Consider the following 16,827-nt stretch of genomic DNA (forward strand, 5'->3'; position numbering starts at 1 on the left):
TTGAGTCAGTCTCACTCTGTTGCCCAGGCTGGAGTGCAGTGGTGCAATCTCGGCTCACTGCAAGCTCCGCCTCCTGGATTCACACCATTCTCCTGCCTCAGCCTCCCGAGTAGCTGGGACTACAGGCACCCACCAGCATTCCCGGCTCATTTTTTGAAGTTTTAGTAGAGATGGAGTTTCACCGTGTTAGCCAGGATGGTCTCGATCTCCTGACCTCGTGATCTGCTCGCCTCGGCCTCCCAAAGTGCTGGGATTACAGGAGTGAGCCACCGCGCCCGGCCCATAATTGCATTTTTAAAAGATCACTTGAAGAGTAAAGAATGCAAGGGAGGGCGAACAGTTTCATTGGGGTTGGACTACCAAATTGGGCAAGGGTGGTGACAGGGGGAAGGAGAAAAGTGGGCACACACAAGAGATCAGTACTTAGGAGTTTCACTCAGTAATTGAGGTGTAAGGGAAAGAGGGAAAGCTGAGGCATTCTACACTCCCATGCTTCTCTCTCTCACTCCTGAAGTCCGATCATTTAATACATCCATTTCATTTCATTGATTGATTTAATAAATATCTTTCCCACCTGTCCCCTCCTTGTCATCCCCACTGCCACTGGCCTAAATAGTCTACCTTTACATTTTTCCCTTTCCAGACAATCCTGCTTGCCATTTTAGTGTATGTTCTATCCAAAGACAAATCAGTCAAGTCAGTCTAAGTCCCATTGTCTTGTCGCTGTGTCTATTACAGGATCAAGTCCAATCCCTTCCTAGTGTGGTCTCATCCTACTTTGCCAGTCTCTCCTTTTCATTATCAGGCCAAAGCTACTCAAGAAGCATCATACTCACTGAACCCCCAACATTACCTGAAAGTTGAAGTAAATGTTCCTTCGCAGCCTAAACCTTCATAAATACTTTCTTGTGTATTGATTGATGATTGATTGATTGATTTGAGACAGAGTCACACCCTGTTGCCCTGGCTGAAGTGCAATGGCGTGATCTCGGCTCACTGCAACCTCTGCCTCCCGGGTTCAAACGATTTTCCTGCCTCAGCCTCCCAAGTAGCTGGGATTACAGGCATCTGCCACCACACCTGGCTAATTTTTGTATTTTTAGTAGAGATGGGGTTTCACTATGTTGGCCAGGCTGGTCTCAAACTCCTGACCTCGTGATCCACCCGCTTCAGCCTCCCAAAGTGCCAGGATTACAGGCATGAGCCACCGCGCCTGGCCTTGTGTATTTATTAAATATATGCTTGCCTCATTCTTCAGAGGTCACATGATCTTCCTATTGCTAGTAATTTCCCACTCCCTTCTCTCCGGTAAATTCCTATTCACATTTCAAGACCCAGTTCAGATATCGAGTCTCCGTAGGCTTTTTTAACGCTCCCACTCCCCAGATAGGATTAATTGCTTCCTTGTCTGTGTTCCTAAAGCACTTTATACATGTCTTTGTCCTAGTACTTATTTCATTGTATTACAGGTATCTAAGGAGGCACAGGCTAATGCAATCAATGAATGCTCCTGACCTTGAAAGGTTGTTAGGAGGATTAAATGGGATAACAAATTACAGTTCATATTTTCTTTCTTCATCCCTTTCATAATAATATTAATAATAATCTGTATTACAATTTACCAAGTATAAACTTCGATAATGTACCACACTGTGTTTCAGTTGATCTGGGAATAAACCTGTGAGGTAGAGATGGGATTATTATTTCTATTTTATACTTGGAGGTAGTGAAGTACAGAAGCATTAAAAAGTGATAATACGGGTGGGTCAGTGGAATGCCTGCTATTGTTCAAGGCCAGGTAGAGTGCTAGTGCCTGTAATCCCAGTGCTTTGGGAGGCTCAGGTGGTAGGATCACCTAAGGCCAGGAGCTCAAGACTAGTCTAGACAATATAGTGAGATCCTTCTCTACAAAAGATAAACAAGCAAACAGAATTACCTTGAGCATGTGCCTGTAGTCCTAGGTATGAGGGAGGATCCCTTGAGCCTAGGAGTTCGTATTTACGGTGAGCTATGATTGTGCCACTGCACTCCAGCCTGGGTGACAGAGTAAGACAGACCCTGCCTCTAAAATAAAAGTGGAGTCAAGTTTTTGGGTTACAAAATTTGTGGTGTGTTTTTTGATAAAATACAATTTTATATATTTATGGTGATGTTTTGATATATGTATACACTGTGGAATGACTAAATCAAGCAAATTAACATACCCATTACCTCACATACTTTTTTGGGGTGTGTGGTTAGAGCATTTAAGATCTACTCTTAGCAATTTTTCAAATGTATTATACATTGTTATTAACTACAGTCACCGTGTTGTACAATAGATCTAAATTTTCCTCTAACCGAAATTTTATATCTCTTGACCAATATCTCCCTAATCTCCCCCCTCCAAATCTGTGATCTTTCTTTTTTTTTTTCTTTTTTAGCTTAAGGACCAATGTGACAGTAAGTGCTCTTTCCTTTAAACCATAGCGCTTCTTGTATGCTCCAGCCAGTATTTTTCCAAATTGCGGGTAGCCATACGTTGTTGAGTAGTAAGTTCTGAGTACGTTGCATATAGTAAGGATGAGCAGAGTTTTCATTACCCGGTTGTAGTGTAAAATGTATTTCTCACTGTGGGTCCAGATTTTTTAAAAAGCATGAAAGCTCCTGTGCTAGCACAATGCCAAGTTCTAAATAACGTTTATTAAATGGAATTATAGTATTTTATTTTCATTTTGTATTTATTTTTGTTTCCTCGAGCTATCGCCTCCATTCGTAGCTACTGGACAGCAGAGACCATACCACCTTTATTTTTCCGATTCCCAGTGGAGTGCCTGTGATGATGTGGGCTCACTTAATAAGTGTCAAATAAAAGTCTGAATGGATACATCAATGGAAGGGATAATATAGCTCAGTGAATGTGCTTGAAAATAACTGCTGTTCTAACTCCTGGTATTCTTCCGATTCTACTGAGACTTAACATTGTTCAATTAATCTTTTCCAAGGGCCCTAGTCCCGCAGACAGTGAGACCAAGAATAATTTGCACTTAAGAAGTACCACTTGCCCTTAGGCAATATGGCATCCTGAATGACTTCAGGAAAGGGCACCGCAAAAAAAACCCAAACCGTTGACATTAGTCAAAATGGCCATCTTTGGCTTCGCTTTGTCAGAATGCGCATGCCCATTCCCGTTCCCGTCACCTCTGCGTGTCCCTGACGCGTACGCCACACCGTAGAGGGACGGCGCGGGAGGAATAAATTTCTCTGTGATTGGTTGGTGAAGGATTTCAAACGGGAGCTGGCGGCGCGGCGCGGTGCGGCGCTGTTCTGCCGTTGGGTGAGGCGCGGAGCGAAGTGAAGGGCGGCCCAGGTGGGGCCAGGCTGACTGAAGTGAGTAGTCGGGGTGCCAGACCAAGTGCGTCTGGCGCTGGATTGTGGTAGGAAGCAGAGCGTTCGTGTGGTGAGCCGTGGACGCCGCGGGGGTCCGGGACAGCGGGACAGGCCGGCAGCCACAGCCTGTCCATTCGGGCTTTTCTGGGGCGGGGGTCGGGGCAGGCCGAATGGACGCAGCCTGGGAGGGTAGGGGGCTTCTGTCCTGGCGCCGGGTTTTATGGAAAGCCGGGGGCGTCTTTTTGAGGTGATGGCTGGAGCGGGGCAGGAGCCATCCCGAAGAAGAGTCTCTCAGTCAAATACGAGTTTAAGAGTGGTTGGAATGACACCCCATCTTTTTCGAAGGGAAGCGCCCTGGTGTTTGAGAGACCCGGGCGGCCTGCAGTGGAGCCCCTCTCCTCAGTGGGTCGCGTGTGTCTAGGGATGCAGGCCGAGGCAATGACATCTTGTCCTTCTCATCCTAATTCTTAGCCTCAGTGACAACGAGGCCTTACTTGTGCACTTTCACGTATATTTCTCTTCACAGGATTTCATTCGTAGGCCGAAAGGTGTGTGTAGGAAAAGTGGGGGTAGGTGGGGAGATAAGCCTTTTTCTTTTTTTTTCTTTTTTTTTTTTTAAGCATTATCTTTCTCTCGAATGTGTCGGGTAAATAAGCTTTCCGAGTTATTGCAGGTGTTTAGAGAAGGCACCTTTCCTGTAGCTTAATCATTCAATAGGTATTTATTTTTTGGAGGGGATTTAAAAAAAAAATTTGTATATTTAGGGGGTACAGGTGCAGATTTCTTACATGCATATATTGCGTCGTGGTGAGGTCTGGGTTCTTAGTGTCCCCATCATTCAAATAGTGAACATTGTACCCAATACGTAGTTTTTCAACCCTCAGCTCCCGCTTCCACCTTCCCATCTTTTGTAGTCTCCAGTGTGTATTATTCCACTCTGTATGTCTGTGTACCCATTGATTAGCTTCCACTTATAAGTGAGAACATGCGGTATTTGACATTCTGAGTTATTTCACTAAGGATAATGGCCTCCAGTTCTATCCATGTTGCTGCAAAAGATGTGATTTCATTCTTTTTTATGGCTGAGTAGTATTCTGTGGTGTATGTCTGTCTATTTATATATCACATTTTCTTTATCCAGTCCTCCGTTGATGAACACTTAGGTTGATACTGTGTCTTTGCTATTGTAAATTCTGCTGCGATAAACATATGAGTGCAGGGGTCTTTTTGATATACTGATTTCTTACCCTTATACCCATTAGTGGGATTGCTGGATCAAATGATAGTTCTATTTTTAGTTCTTTGAGAAATCTCCATACTGTTTTCCATAAAGGTTGTACTAGCTTACTTTCTTTTTTCTTTTTTGAGACTGAGTCTTGCTCTGTGGCCCAGGCTGAAGTGCAGTGGTACGATCTCGGCTTACTGCAAACTCTGCCTCCCGGGTTCAAGTGATTCTCCTGCCTCAGCCTCCGGAGTAGCTGGAATTGCAGGTGTGCACCACCATGCCTGGCTAATTTTTTGTTTCTGATAGAGATACGGTTTCACCATGTTGGCCAGGCTGGTCTTGAACTCCTGGCCTCATGTGATCAGCCTGCCTTGGCCTGCCAAAGTGCTGGGATTAGAGGTGTCAGCCACCGTACCCGGTCTGCTTACTTTCACTCAATAGGTATTTCTTAAGTGCAAAGTGTAAGTAGAACACAGTCTTATTTGGTCTTAAAGAATGTGCAGTTAATTTGGGGTAATAGAACTTTAGATAACTGGTGAGTCTAGTAAGCCTATATATACACTGTTGAGAGTACTGTACATTAGTACATCCCTTTTAGAAAACATTTTGGCACTATTAACAGCCATATAATGGTTTTTACACCCTAATATAGCAATCCTAGTCTTGGAAATCTATTCTAAGGAACACAGTCACCTGAAGAAAAATATTGTCCATAGGAATGCTCAATTCATTTATTCCCCAAATATTAGTCATTTACCAAATGTTGGGTACTGTTCTAGGCATCAGGGAAGAAAACACACAAATCTCTGCTTTCTTGGAACTTAAGCTAGAGGGGAAACAGACGATAAACTGAATAAATATGTAAATATGTTAGATGGAGAGAAGTGCTTTGGAACAAAGTAAAGCAGGGTAATGTTAGAGAAAGGCTGCCATTTACAATAGGATGATTGGAAAGACCTCACTGAGAAAGTGGCATTTGAGTAAAGATATTTGAGGTGAGAGAACGACCATGCAAGAGATTCCAGGCAGAGGTAAATGAAAAACTGGAAATGACCTAAACGTCCAAAGAAGAGAATAGTTAAACAGTTGTTCATCAACTCTTTAGAACTTAATGGAAACATGATAAAAAGAAGCAAAACACAAAATTATATGTAATGTATGATTGTAACACCATGAAATATGAGTATGTAATGGACAAAGATTAAATCAGGTGGTACATATAGTTGTTTAGGGTAGTGAGATTTTTGTTTTGCTATTAATTTTTTTTTTTTTTTTGATAGACAGAGTTTCACCCTTGTTTCCCAGGCTGGAGTGCAATGATGTGATCTTGGGTCACCGCAACCTCCACCTCCCGGGTTCAAGCGATTCTCCTGCCTCAGCCTCCCGAGTAACTGGGATTACAGGCATACTCCACCACACCCGGATAATTTTGTATTTTTAGTAGAGATGGGGTTTCTCCATGTTGGTCAGGCTGGTCTCGAACTCCCAACCTCAGGTGAACCACCTGCCTTGGCCTCCCAAAGTGCTGTGATTACAAGTGTGAGCCACTGCACCTGGCCTGTTTTACTGTTAATTTTTTTGAACATAGAAGATTAATAATAAACAGTATTTTTGTATCTGCTAAATGAATGTTATAGATAATAAAGGAAATCATTTTGGACTGAAATGGTTAGGGAAGGCTTCAGTGAATTGGTGAGACTTATTCTAGACCTTGAAGGATGGAAGACCAGAATAGGAAGAATTCACAGGGAAAAAAAGAGGTATTTAGTATGCTGAACTGATAGTAATTTTCTGAAAAATCACAGTTCAAATCTTCCCTTAGTCTTCATTCATGCTGGATTGAGAACATTTTGTTTACTCTCTGCAAGTGATTTGCTTATAAAGAACATTTGGTTTCAAGATAATCCTTCTGCCCGCCAGTTGTATTAGAGACTTTTGATACAGTGAAGCAGAAGCTGGACATTTCAGGAAAAGAATTGTCTTCACATTGTCCTCAAATATGTTCCTGTGACAGGATCTTAAAGTACTGAGGTTATCTTTGAGAATGGTTTTCCTTGACAGCAAGGAATCTATATTGTTGATTTCTTGGAAATCTCCAGATTTAGCAATGTTTGTGGGAAAGTTTTTCATTAAAACACTTTCCTGAAAAACTCCAGCAGCCTTTCATTGCTTTGTCTTAAAGTATTTAACACCCTTGATGCATCTAAAAAACCTGATATATAGGTCTCTTAATAATGTTGTTTGAAGGAGGAGGAAGAAGAGGATAGAGACTTTTCCCAGGATACCCTGCAGTAAGATCTGTAATAGTCTGTTATTCTGAAGGACGATATCTGTCTCTTGGCTGGGTGATTGAAATTAAATTGGGGGCTCAAAGCAATCACATCCAGCTGAGACTCTTTGATGGTGTTGCCAAATTGCCCCCTTAGGGATACTTACAGATTGGGAATCTGTAACATAGTGACTTCTCCACCTCTGGGGCTCCCCATCAATAACAGCTGAGATTCTCTAACACCTTTTGGTTTAAAGTGCTCCACAAACTGATTTTCTTGCTGCACACAGGGATAGTTTCAGCTTTCCCGAAAGGCAGCAGTCTCTGTTGTGGAAAGTGACAGCTGTTTTACAGCTGCAAAAGCAATGTACTACAATATGACTTTGTTTTTGTTTCCTTTCACATTAGTGTATCTCCTAGCTATGGACTAAATAATACATGGGGGGAAATAAACAAGTATTCATGAGGGTGAAAATGTGACCCAGCAGGAAAATTACAACTATTTTCAATTGACGTTGAATAGGGTGAGTAAATTTTAGCTTTTTGAGTTACAATTTGGCTGAGATATCAGAGTTAGTACTGATATAGAAAGATATTTTTGTCATCTATAAATAATTCCTGAGAGTCACTTCTGTAGAATGTTAATAAAAATATATGGTCCCCTAGCATATAAAGAGAAGAGGATTATATTCTGCTAGTGCAATTTTTGGATTACCCTAAGTAAATCTATGTTAGAGGAAAAAATAACTCTTCAGAAACAGCAAACCTCATCTAGAATAGCTTGTTTAAAAGCCCAGACCTGGTCGAATTTTGCTGTTTCCTTGATTCTTCTTGGTCTGGATTCCAGCTATAATTTATGTTTTATATGTGTTGCTGTTTGTATGACATGATTTGGGGGAGGTCTCTGAGTAGGTCTGCAACATATATGGTCTAATTGATATTTTTGTAACATATCATCTCTTCTATATATTGAGTTGGAGAGAATATGGATTTTGGACTCAGACCTGGGTTTCAATAAGAGCTCGACATTTATTAGTCAATTTAAGGTCTCTGGCCTTAGTTGCCCATTGTCTGTAAAATGGAGATAATTAAGTTAGTGAGGCCAGGCATGGTGGCTCACGCCTATAATCCCAGCACTTTGGGAGGCAGAGGCAAGCAGATTGCTAGAGGTCAGTAGTTCAAGACCAGCCTGGCCAACATGGTGAAACTCAGTCTCTACTAAAAATACAAAAAAAATTAGCCGGGCATGGTGGTAGGCACCTCTAATCCCAGCTACTCAGGAGGCTGAGGCAGGAGAATCACTTGAACCCTGAAAACGGAAGTTGCAGTGAACCAAGGTGGCACCATTGCAGTCCAGCCTGGGTGACGGAGCATGATTCCATCTCAAAAAGAAGTCAAATTCACTTAAAGAAAAAGTATATGTGAAGTGTCTAATTTAGTGCCCGAATCATTTCAAAGCACCTAGTAAATACTGGATACTTTTCTTTCTAATTGTATAGCACTATTTTAAAAAGTGGTCTAAAATTCTGAATTTAGTGATATCCTTATTTGGAGACAGCCTAGGAGGAAAAAACACCTAGATTTGAGAATCACTGTTTTAGGATGGAAGTAACAACTATCAGACCAAAACCAAACCTAAACAAAAGAAACTCACTTCATACCAACTAAAAGATACCTTATATTTTGGTAGTAAGATTCTCAACTTATACATTTAAAAATTTTTATAATATTCTGTGAGGTAAATAGAGCAAGTGTTATTGTTTTCACTTCATAGATGAGTCTTGGAATTTAAGTGATTTACTGAAGATTATACTACTGGTAGATAGAAGAGCTAAAGGTTTGTCCCAGGACCTTTATTTATTTATTTATTTATTTTAAGAGAAGGGAGTCTTGTGATGATCAGGGTGGTCTCAAACTCCTAGACTCAAGTGATCCTCCTGCCTCAGCCTCCTGAGTAGCTGGGACTACAGGCACGCACCACCACACCCAGTTTGTCCCAGGACTTCTGCTCCCTCTCCCTGTTTTAACTCTTCTTTTTGCTTTAAGCTATATTACACGTTGATGTTGAGGGAGAATGGAAATTCTTTTGACCATAGCATCACAGATATCTGTGTGTGTTTCCTCTCTGAATTAACATATATCAGTTTTTTTTGTGAGCATCGTATTAAATACTACATGCTTGTGTGTGTAATATAGAAGTGCTACATGTAAGGATTTTCCCCTCAAATTTACAGTCTACTTGGGACACAGGACAGAATCATATGGTAAAGTTTAATTCAAGTGCCAAGAGTTTGTATCTGAGTGGCAACTGCCTGAAGCAGTGAGGGAAAGACTGGAGGCAGGGAACACAATTGAAGTGAGTGGTGACAACCTGCAAGTGATGAGGGGGTGGGTATGGTAGATACATGAGAGAAGAGTACACAGGGTTTAGTGATGATGCTGTGGAAAAGGGAGGAACCAGAGGTGATTCTGAAGTTTGGAACTGAGCGACTGAGAGAATGATAAAAATAGGGAAATCAAAATTGGAAGTCAGTAGGGTGTGGGATAGGGTAGGTCAATGAGTAGGATAGTTGATGTACATAAACAGGAAGGGTAGAACAATGTAAGGAGGCTGAGGCCAGAGAATCACTTGAACCCGGGAGGCAGAGGTTGCAGTGAGCTGAGGTGGCGCCAGTGTACTCTGGCCTGGAGGACAGAGCAAGACTCTGTCTCAAAAAATTAAAAAAAAAAAAAAGAACAAAAGAACAGGTTATATTGTAATTTAAGACTTAACCGCCCCCCTCCAAAAAAAAGCTTTTTTTTTTTTTTTTTTTGAGACAGAGTCTCGCTCTGCCGCTGGGGCTGGAGTGCAATGGCCGGATCTCAGCTCACTGCAAGCTCTGCCTCCCGGGTTTACGCCATTCTCCTGCCTCAGCCTCCCGAGTAGCTGGGACTACAGGCGCCCGCCACTCGCCCGGCTAGTTTTTTGTATTTTTAGTAGAGACGGGGTTTCACTGTGTTAGCCAGGATGGTCTCGATCTCCTGACCTTGTGATCCGCCCATCTCAGCCTCCAAAAGTGCTGGGATTACAGGCTTGAGCCACCGCGCCCGGCAAAAAAAGCTTTTTTTTTAAACAACCAGTTTTCAACATCCTAGCACCATAAAATTTTCCTTTTTGAATTCTTGGACAGATTAGAAGTTTTGCTGTGGTACTGAGCTCACTGTCTTATAGTCTCACAATATGTGAGTGAGTGCCAAGATGATAGAAAGCAATACCTTATATTAAAACTACTGATTAGAGTCTTCCATTTTTACCTCATGAGAGCCAAAGGAAATCAATATTTGAATTGACTACCCAATGTCCCGCCCATTTCTGTCCTGTAGCACTTGGGGTATGTTGCTTATTTCGTTATATTGTTAAATCCATGGAGTCTCCATGAATTCCACAGCTCTTCCTGCCGGTTTTAATGCTATCCTTTTAGTTTTGTTCTTAGTTTAGAGAAAGATCTTTGTAATACATTTGTTGGTCTGGTTGCTTAGCAGCTTGCTGTGATTATGTAGCTTGGAACAGATACTTGCCATTTGAAAATCTTGGTTTCCGGCCCTGATTCAGGTATATATTGCATCCAGGCTTGGAACTGAAAACTTTTTTTCTATTATAGCAATTATCATATGAATATAAATGAATAATTCTGCAGCACTTAATAGAAAATATCTTATGTTTATATATTCTTTTTTTTTTTTTTGCTCTGGCACCCAGGCTGGAGTGCAGTGGCACCATCTCAGCTCATTGCAACCTCTGCCTCCCAGGTTCAAGCAATCCTCCTGCCTCAGCCTCCCAAGTAGCTGGGATTACAGGCACACATCACTGTGCCCAGCTAATTTTTGTGTTTTTACTAGAGACAGGGTTTCGCCATGTTGGCCCAGGCTGGTCTCGAACTCCTGACCTCAAGTGATCCACCCACCTTGGCCTCCCAAAGTGCTGGGATTATAGGTGTGAGCCACCGTGCCCAGCCTATGTTCATATATTCTTTGTCCTTTGTGCTTTTTAATATATTTTTTCTTGCTCTCATAGCTTGTGGTACAATCTTATAAACATTGCAAAATCACTAACCCTTCATAAGAGTTCTTAAAATTTTATTTAGGAAATAAGGACCTGGACTAGAATGTTGAAGCATTGGTTAAGAGAAACATAAGAATCCTTTAATGGTATTTCTGAGGACATTGCATTTCTAATGAAATTTGACTTTTTATTTCATTTCCTTGATAGTTTTCATAACATCCAGTTAATGTGTTTCTTTCTTGACTGTTAAGTGAAGATCTTATTTCCTCAAAGTGTTCCCAGTTAAAGTCTATTTGGAATATAACTGCCTGTAACGACACTGTTTTTTCTATAGTATCAGCAGGCCTTTGGGGGGAAATACGAAGCCTGAAATTCACTATACAGAACACAGTAGCAAATGATTTTTGCTTTGCCCTTCGAACTATGAAGGTGGTATATTGTCTCTCTGATGCCAGAATGTGGTACAACATAATCCTTTGCCTCTACTTAGTATAAATTTGTTAGACATAGTTCCTCCACGCAGCCCGGCAGAGAGCCCTGCATTACAGAAATAATTCTTGTGCTGCTGAGCTGGCGATTTTCCCACTTAATCATTCGTGTGACGTCATCTGTGCTGTTGGTAGGAAATGTGCTGACCATGTCCTGCATTTTAAAAGGCAGTTGCAACAGGGGCATTAGCTAAAAATGAAATTAAAAATAGATATTTTAAGTCACATTGTAGGTCTTCAAGGCCCACAAGGAATAAACTGGCAAAAGTATTATATTAATCAATAGGCTTGACTTGAAGAACCATATTTTGTTGTTGGTCAGTCACTTAGTAATCAGCTGACATGCTTTTTCCTATTTGTTTTCTGCTACAAAGTGATTGGAGGGGCTGTTATATTCAAAGGTCTGAAATGGTTTTCTAATTTTAAGATGAGTCTTAAATATTCCAAGTTTGTTTTTATAATAAGAATCACACAAAACATCTGTTGTTAGCTTGAGATTCTTATAATGGTAGTTATAAATGGAAGAGTCCAGATGTTGGTCACTGATGGCTGGATTGCTATAGAATCTTCTGTCGTGGGTGAGAAGGCAGGACCCCTAATGTGTATTTGATTTCTTGGCAGAAAGATGGATACTATGATGCTGAATATGCGGAATCTGTTTGAGCAGCTTGTGCGCCGGGCAGAGATTCTCAGTGAAGGAAATGAACTCCGTAAGTCATTCTGAGCTGGCCTGTCCAAAAGGAAAAACAGATTTCAAATTTGGGATTTTTACAAAGCTGAAGTATTTTCCAGTCTTAAAGTTGTTTTTCATTTGGGTTACCTAAAAATAAAGCAGTGGTCACTTACGTGGTCAAAGCCTAACAGGCACTCATTCTAAATGGTCACTAAAATTCTTTTCTATAGCTGCTCTTAATAGGGTTTAGCCAGGCTTTTTTATTATCTTTATTTATTTTTTTGAGATGGAGTCTCTCTCTGTCACCCAGGCTGGAGCGCAGTGGCGACATCGCGGCTCACTGCAACCTCTGCTCCCCAGGTTCAAGCGATTCCCTGTCTCAGCCTCTCGAGTAGCAGGGATTACAGGCACATGCCACCAAGCCCGGCTAATTTTTTGTATTTTTAGTAGAGACAGGGTTTTGCATGTTAACCAGGCTATTCTCAAACTCCTGACCTCAGGTGATCCGCCTGCCTCGGCCTCCCAAAGTGCTGGGATTACAGGCGTCAGCCACTGTGCCCGGCCGCTTTTTTATTATCAAGATTCTTTTTCTGCTGAATAGTTGGCACTATTTTCTGTGCCATGAACTGGGAAAAATTTGCTAGGATATTGCTTTTTTCTTTAGAGTAGCAGTTGGCTATACTTTTTATCCTGGATTTTCTTTGTGTTCTATAAAAGCATTTTCAGTTGAAGTGGGAAAAAGTCATAATTTCTTCTTTCTTTTTTCTTTTTTTTTTTTTGTAAAGAATATCACTCTGTCTCCCAGGTTGCACCACCATGCCCTGCTACTTTTTCAAAATTTTTTATAGAGATAAGGTCTCCCTATTTTACCCAGGCTGGTGTCCACCTCTTGGCCTCAAGCAATCCTCTCACTTCTGCCTCCCAAAGTGCTGGGATTATAGGCATGAGCCACCAGGCCCAGTCCACAATTTCTTTTTGAAGGAGATACTAGGCATCTGCTTTCACCTAATTCATATATTTGATGCTGAGTAATTAATGATTGAGAGCCAAGTTTGGTGGCTTGCACCTGTAATCCCAGCTATTCAGGAGGCTGAGGCAGGAGAATCACTTGATGCCAGGAGTTTGAGACCAGCTTGGGCAACATAGCAAGACTGTCTCTGAAAACATTAGCGGTCGGGCATAGTGGCTCATGCCTATAATCTTAGCACTTTGTAGGGCTGAGATGAGTGGATCGATTGAGTCCAGGAGTTTGAGACCAGCCTGGGCAACATGGCAAAACCCCATCTCTGGTTTTATTTTTTTTTTGAGATGGAATATCACTCTGTCACCCAGGTTGGAGTGCAGTGGCGTGATCTCGGCTCACTGCAACCTCCACCTTCTGGGCTCAAGCAATTGTCCTGCCTCAGCCTCCCAGGTAGCTGGGATTATAAGCGTCCGCCACCACACTCAGCTAATTTTTGTATTTTTAGTAGAGATGGGGTTTTGTCATGTTGGCTGGGCTGGTCTTGAACTCCTGACCTCAAATGATCCACCCACCACAGCCTCCTCCCAAAGTGCTGGGATTACAGGTTTGAGCGCCTGACCACAAAAACCCCATCTCTACAGAAAAAAAAAAGAAAAAGAAAAAGAAAAAGCTGGCGTGGTGGCATGCTTCTGTGATCCCAGCTACCTCGGAGGCTGAGGTGGGAGGATCGCTGGGAAGGCGGAGGTTGCAGTGAGCTGAGATCACACTCGTGTACTCCAACCTAGGACAGAGCGAGACCCTATTTCAAAAACAAAAGAATTAGCTGGGTGTGGTGACACACGCCTATGGTCCCAGATACTCAGGAGGCTGAAGGATCGCTTGAGCCCAGGAGTTTGAGGCTACAGTGAACTATGATTGTGCCACTGCACTCCAGCCTGGGTGACAGAGTGAGACTCCATCTCCCCGGGGGAAAGAATAAAGGATTGAGATGGGGTGGCGAACTGGGGAGAAAAAGGAGGTGCTAATAGAGGAACCGTCTGGGAAATAAATTAGCAAGAAAGAAAAATGGGGCTGATGGTACTGACATGTGATCTAAGGGAATTATTCTATACCAGCTTCTCTTTGTATTACCATCCTCTCCTATTTCTGACTTTCATTAATACCTAATTTAGTAAATGTTGTTCTCGAGTCAGCCTTACTGGTGTTAAAGTAATGTAAGAACTGTGTCTTGAACTTTTTTTTATTTCTGTAGTACTTACTGTGGTATCTTGCTTATGCCATTCAATATTTTCTTTGAATTGATTGATGTTTTTAATAGCTCTTATCCACTTACAGGCCTTTCAAAACAATATTCTATTTTCTGTCTCTAATAGCTGCTGCATGACCCTATCATCTGGTACCAGCTCAGTAACCACAATGGCATACTAATTAGGCTTCTCTTTGAGGTCACATCATCTCAGAAGATGGATTACTTTAGAGTGTGGTGGGGACTAGAGTGTGGAATAAGAGATCTTAATACTCAGGTTCATTCAGCAAATATTTTGTGAGAACCTATCAGGGCTTTTAGCAGTTTTGAATTGAGGGAAAGGGATGACTAAATGGTGTTATGGGGGAAAGGGTTTGAGCTGAGCTTTAGCTATAGGGTAGAATCCCAACAGGCAGAGATGAAAGGGGGTATTTTAGATCAGGCGACAGCCTGAGCGGAGGCAAGAAGGTGTGGGACTTGAGGGAAATAGGAGTAAGGGGGAGTGACATAATCAGAACTGTGCTTTGGGAAGATTACCCTGGCAGAGGTGTAGGCTGCATTAGAGTGGATGCTGGGAGACTGACTAGGAATGACATGGTTGTCATAGCTCAGGAAAGAGGCAATAACAGCCCTAACTGGAATGGTGGTTGTGAAGATGGAAGCAGGGAGAAATGGGTAGAAGAGATTGTGATAATAAGACCTATAGAAGGAGGCAACTGATAAAATATGGGGGCAGAGGGAAGACTCTGTGGTTTAGAGTGTTGATAACTAGTGTTGGCTTTTACCTGTTATTTCTGTGTCTGTTTCTCCACCTATAAAATAGGAATTTAAACATCTCTATTTTCTTTGTGAGAGTGCTATGAGGATTTGAGCATAAATTGAGATGTTGTGAAAATACTTTGGGAAATGATTATGCCAGAAATCTCCTCCCCAAAATGTTTATTTTTAAAGAAATCCTGATTTTATTATATAAGCAAATTTTTACCTTCCCATTTATTTCTCTTATAAAATAGAGGTACATTTTACCTCCTTCTCCAAATCTCTAATTTGGAATGTTGGCTTTTTTTATTTTTTATTTTTATTTTTTGAAACAAGAGTTTCATTCTTATTGCCCAGGCTGGAGTGCAATGGTGCGATCTCGGCTTACCGCAACCTCCGCCTCCTGGGTTCAAAAGATTCTCCTGCCTCAGTCTCCCAAGTAGCTGGGATTACAGGCATGCGCCACCACGCCTGGCTAATTTTGTATTTTTGGTAGAGACGGGGTTTCTCCATGTTGGTCAGTCTGGTCTCGAACTGCTGACCTCAGGTGATCCGTCTGCCTTGGCCTCCCAAAGTGCTGGGATTACAGGCATGAGCCACCGCGCCCGGCCCTCATTTATTTATTTATTTTTGAAACAGTGTCTCACTCTGTTGCCCAGGTTGGAGTGCAGTGGCAGGATCTCGGCTCACTACAACTTCTGCCTCCCAGGTTCAAGCAATTTTCCTGCTTCAGCCTCCTGAGTAGCTGGGGTTACAGGTGTCTGCCACCATACCTGGCTAATTTTTGTATTTTTAGTAGAGAAAGGGTTTCATCATGTTGGCCAGGCTGGTATTGAACTCCTGACCTCAGGTGATCCACCCACCTTGGCTCCCAAAGTGCTGGGATTACAGGCGTGAACCACCGTGCCCGGCCTAGTTTTTGTTTTTTGGAGACAAGGTCTTGCTCTGTTGCCCAGGCTGGAGTACAGTGGTGCAATCATAGCTTACTGCAGCGTTGAACTCCTGGGCTCAAGCAATCCTCCTACCTCAGCCTCCTGAGTAGCTGGGACTATAGGCTTGTGCTACCACACCGGCTAATTTTTTTTTTTTTGAGATGGAAACTCACTCTGTTGCCCAGGCTGGAGTGCAGTGGCACAATCTTGGCTCACTGCAAGCTCCGCCTCACAGGTTCACGCCATTCTCCTGCGTGACTGGGACTATAGGCGCCTGCCACCACGCCCGGCTAATTTTTTGTATTTTTAGTAGAGACGGGGTTTCACCGTATTAACCAGGATGGTCTCGATCTCCTGACCTCATGATCTGCCCGCCTCGTCCTCCCGAAGTGCTAGGATTACAGGCGTGAGCCACCATGCCTGGCCCACACAGGCTAATTTTTATATTTATTTTTATTATTTTATTTTGAATTTTTATTATTTACTTTTTCTCCCAAACTACTGTAAGCACTACTTTTGTTTTAATTCTATTTTTTGTAGAGACAAGGTCTTGCCATGTTTTCCAGGCTGGTCTTGAACTCCTGGGCTCAGGTGATCCTCCTACCTTAGCCTCCCAAAGTGCTGGGATTATAGGTGTGAGCCAGTGTGCCTGGCAAATGTTGGCTTTTGAGGAACTAAAGTAGCCCTGTGTTTTTTAGACACTAGAATCAACTTCGTGCATCCACCCCAGTGTCTGTCCTCTTTTTCTTTTTCTTTTTTTTTTTTTTTTTTTTTGAGACAATCTCATTCTGTCGCCCAGGCTGGGGTGCAGTGGTGCGATCTCGGCTCACCGCAACCTCCGCCTCCTGGGTTCAAGTGAT

The 16,827-nt window shown here is 42.3% G+C and overlaps 1 protein-coding gene across 4 annotated transcripts in view; it reads left to right on the plus strand.

Annotated features, from left to right (window-relative positions):
- Positions 1-3,232: 3,232 nt before the first annotated feature.
- RACGAP1 (Rac GTPase activating protein 1) overlaps positions 3,233-16,827 on the plus strand; it is a 34,593-nt gene continuing 20,998 nt past the window's right edge. The window contains exons 1-4 of one of the 4 annotated variants that reach the window (XM_011964684.1): positions 3,233-3,369; positions 7,272-7,387; positions 8,638-8,700; positions 12,015-12,103. In XM_011964684.1, the coding sequence (XP_011820074.1) occupies positions 12,019-12,103 (85 nt within the window). In that variant the 5' untranslated portion in view covers positions 3,233-3,369; positions 7,272-7,387; positions 8,638-8,700; positions 12,015-12,018. Of the gene's footprint in view, positions 3,440-7,271; positions 7,388-8,637; positions 8,701-11,648; positions 11,795-12,014; positions 12,104-16,827 lie in introns of those variants that run through there. The other 3 variants (XM_011964680.1, XM_011964675.1, XM_011964666.1) reach the window with 3 other exon arrangements.

Source organism: Mandrillus leucophaeus, unplaced genomic scaffold (genome assembly GCF_000951045.1).
Source record: "Mandrillus leucophaeus isolate KB7577 unplaced genomic scaffold, Mleu.le_1.0 Scaffold118, whole genome shotgun sequence".
NCBI lineage: Eukaryota > Metazoa > Chordata > Mammalia > Primates > Cercopithecidae > Mandrillus > Mandrillus leucophaeus.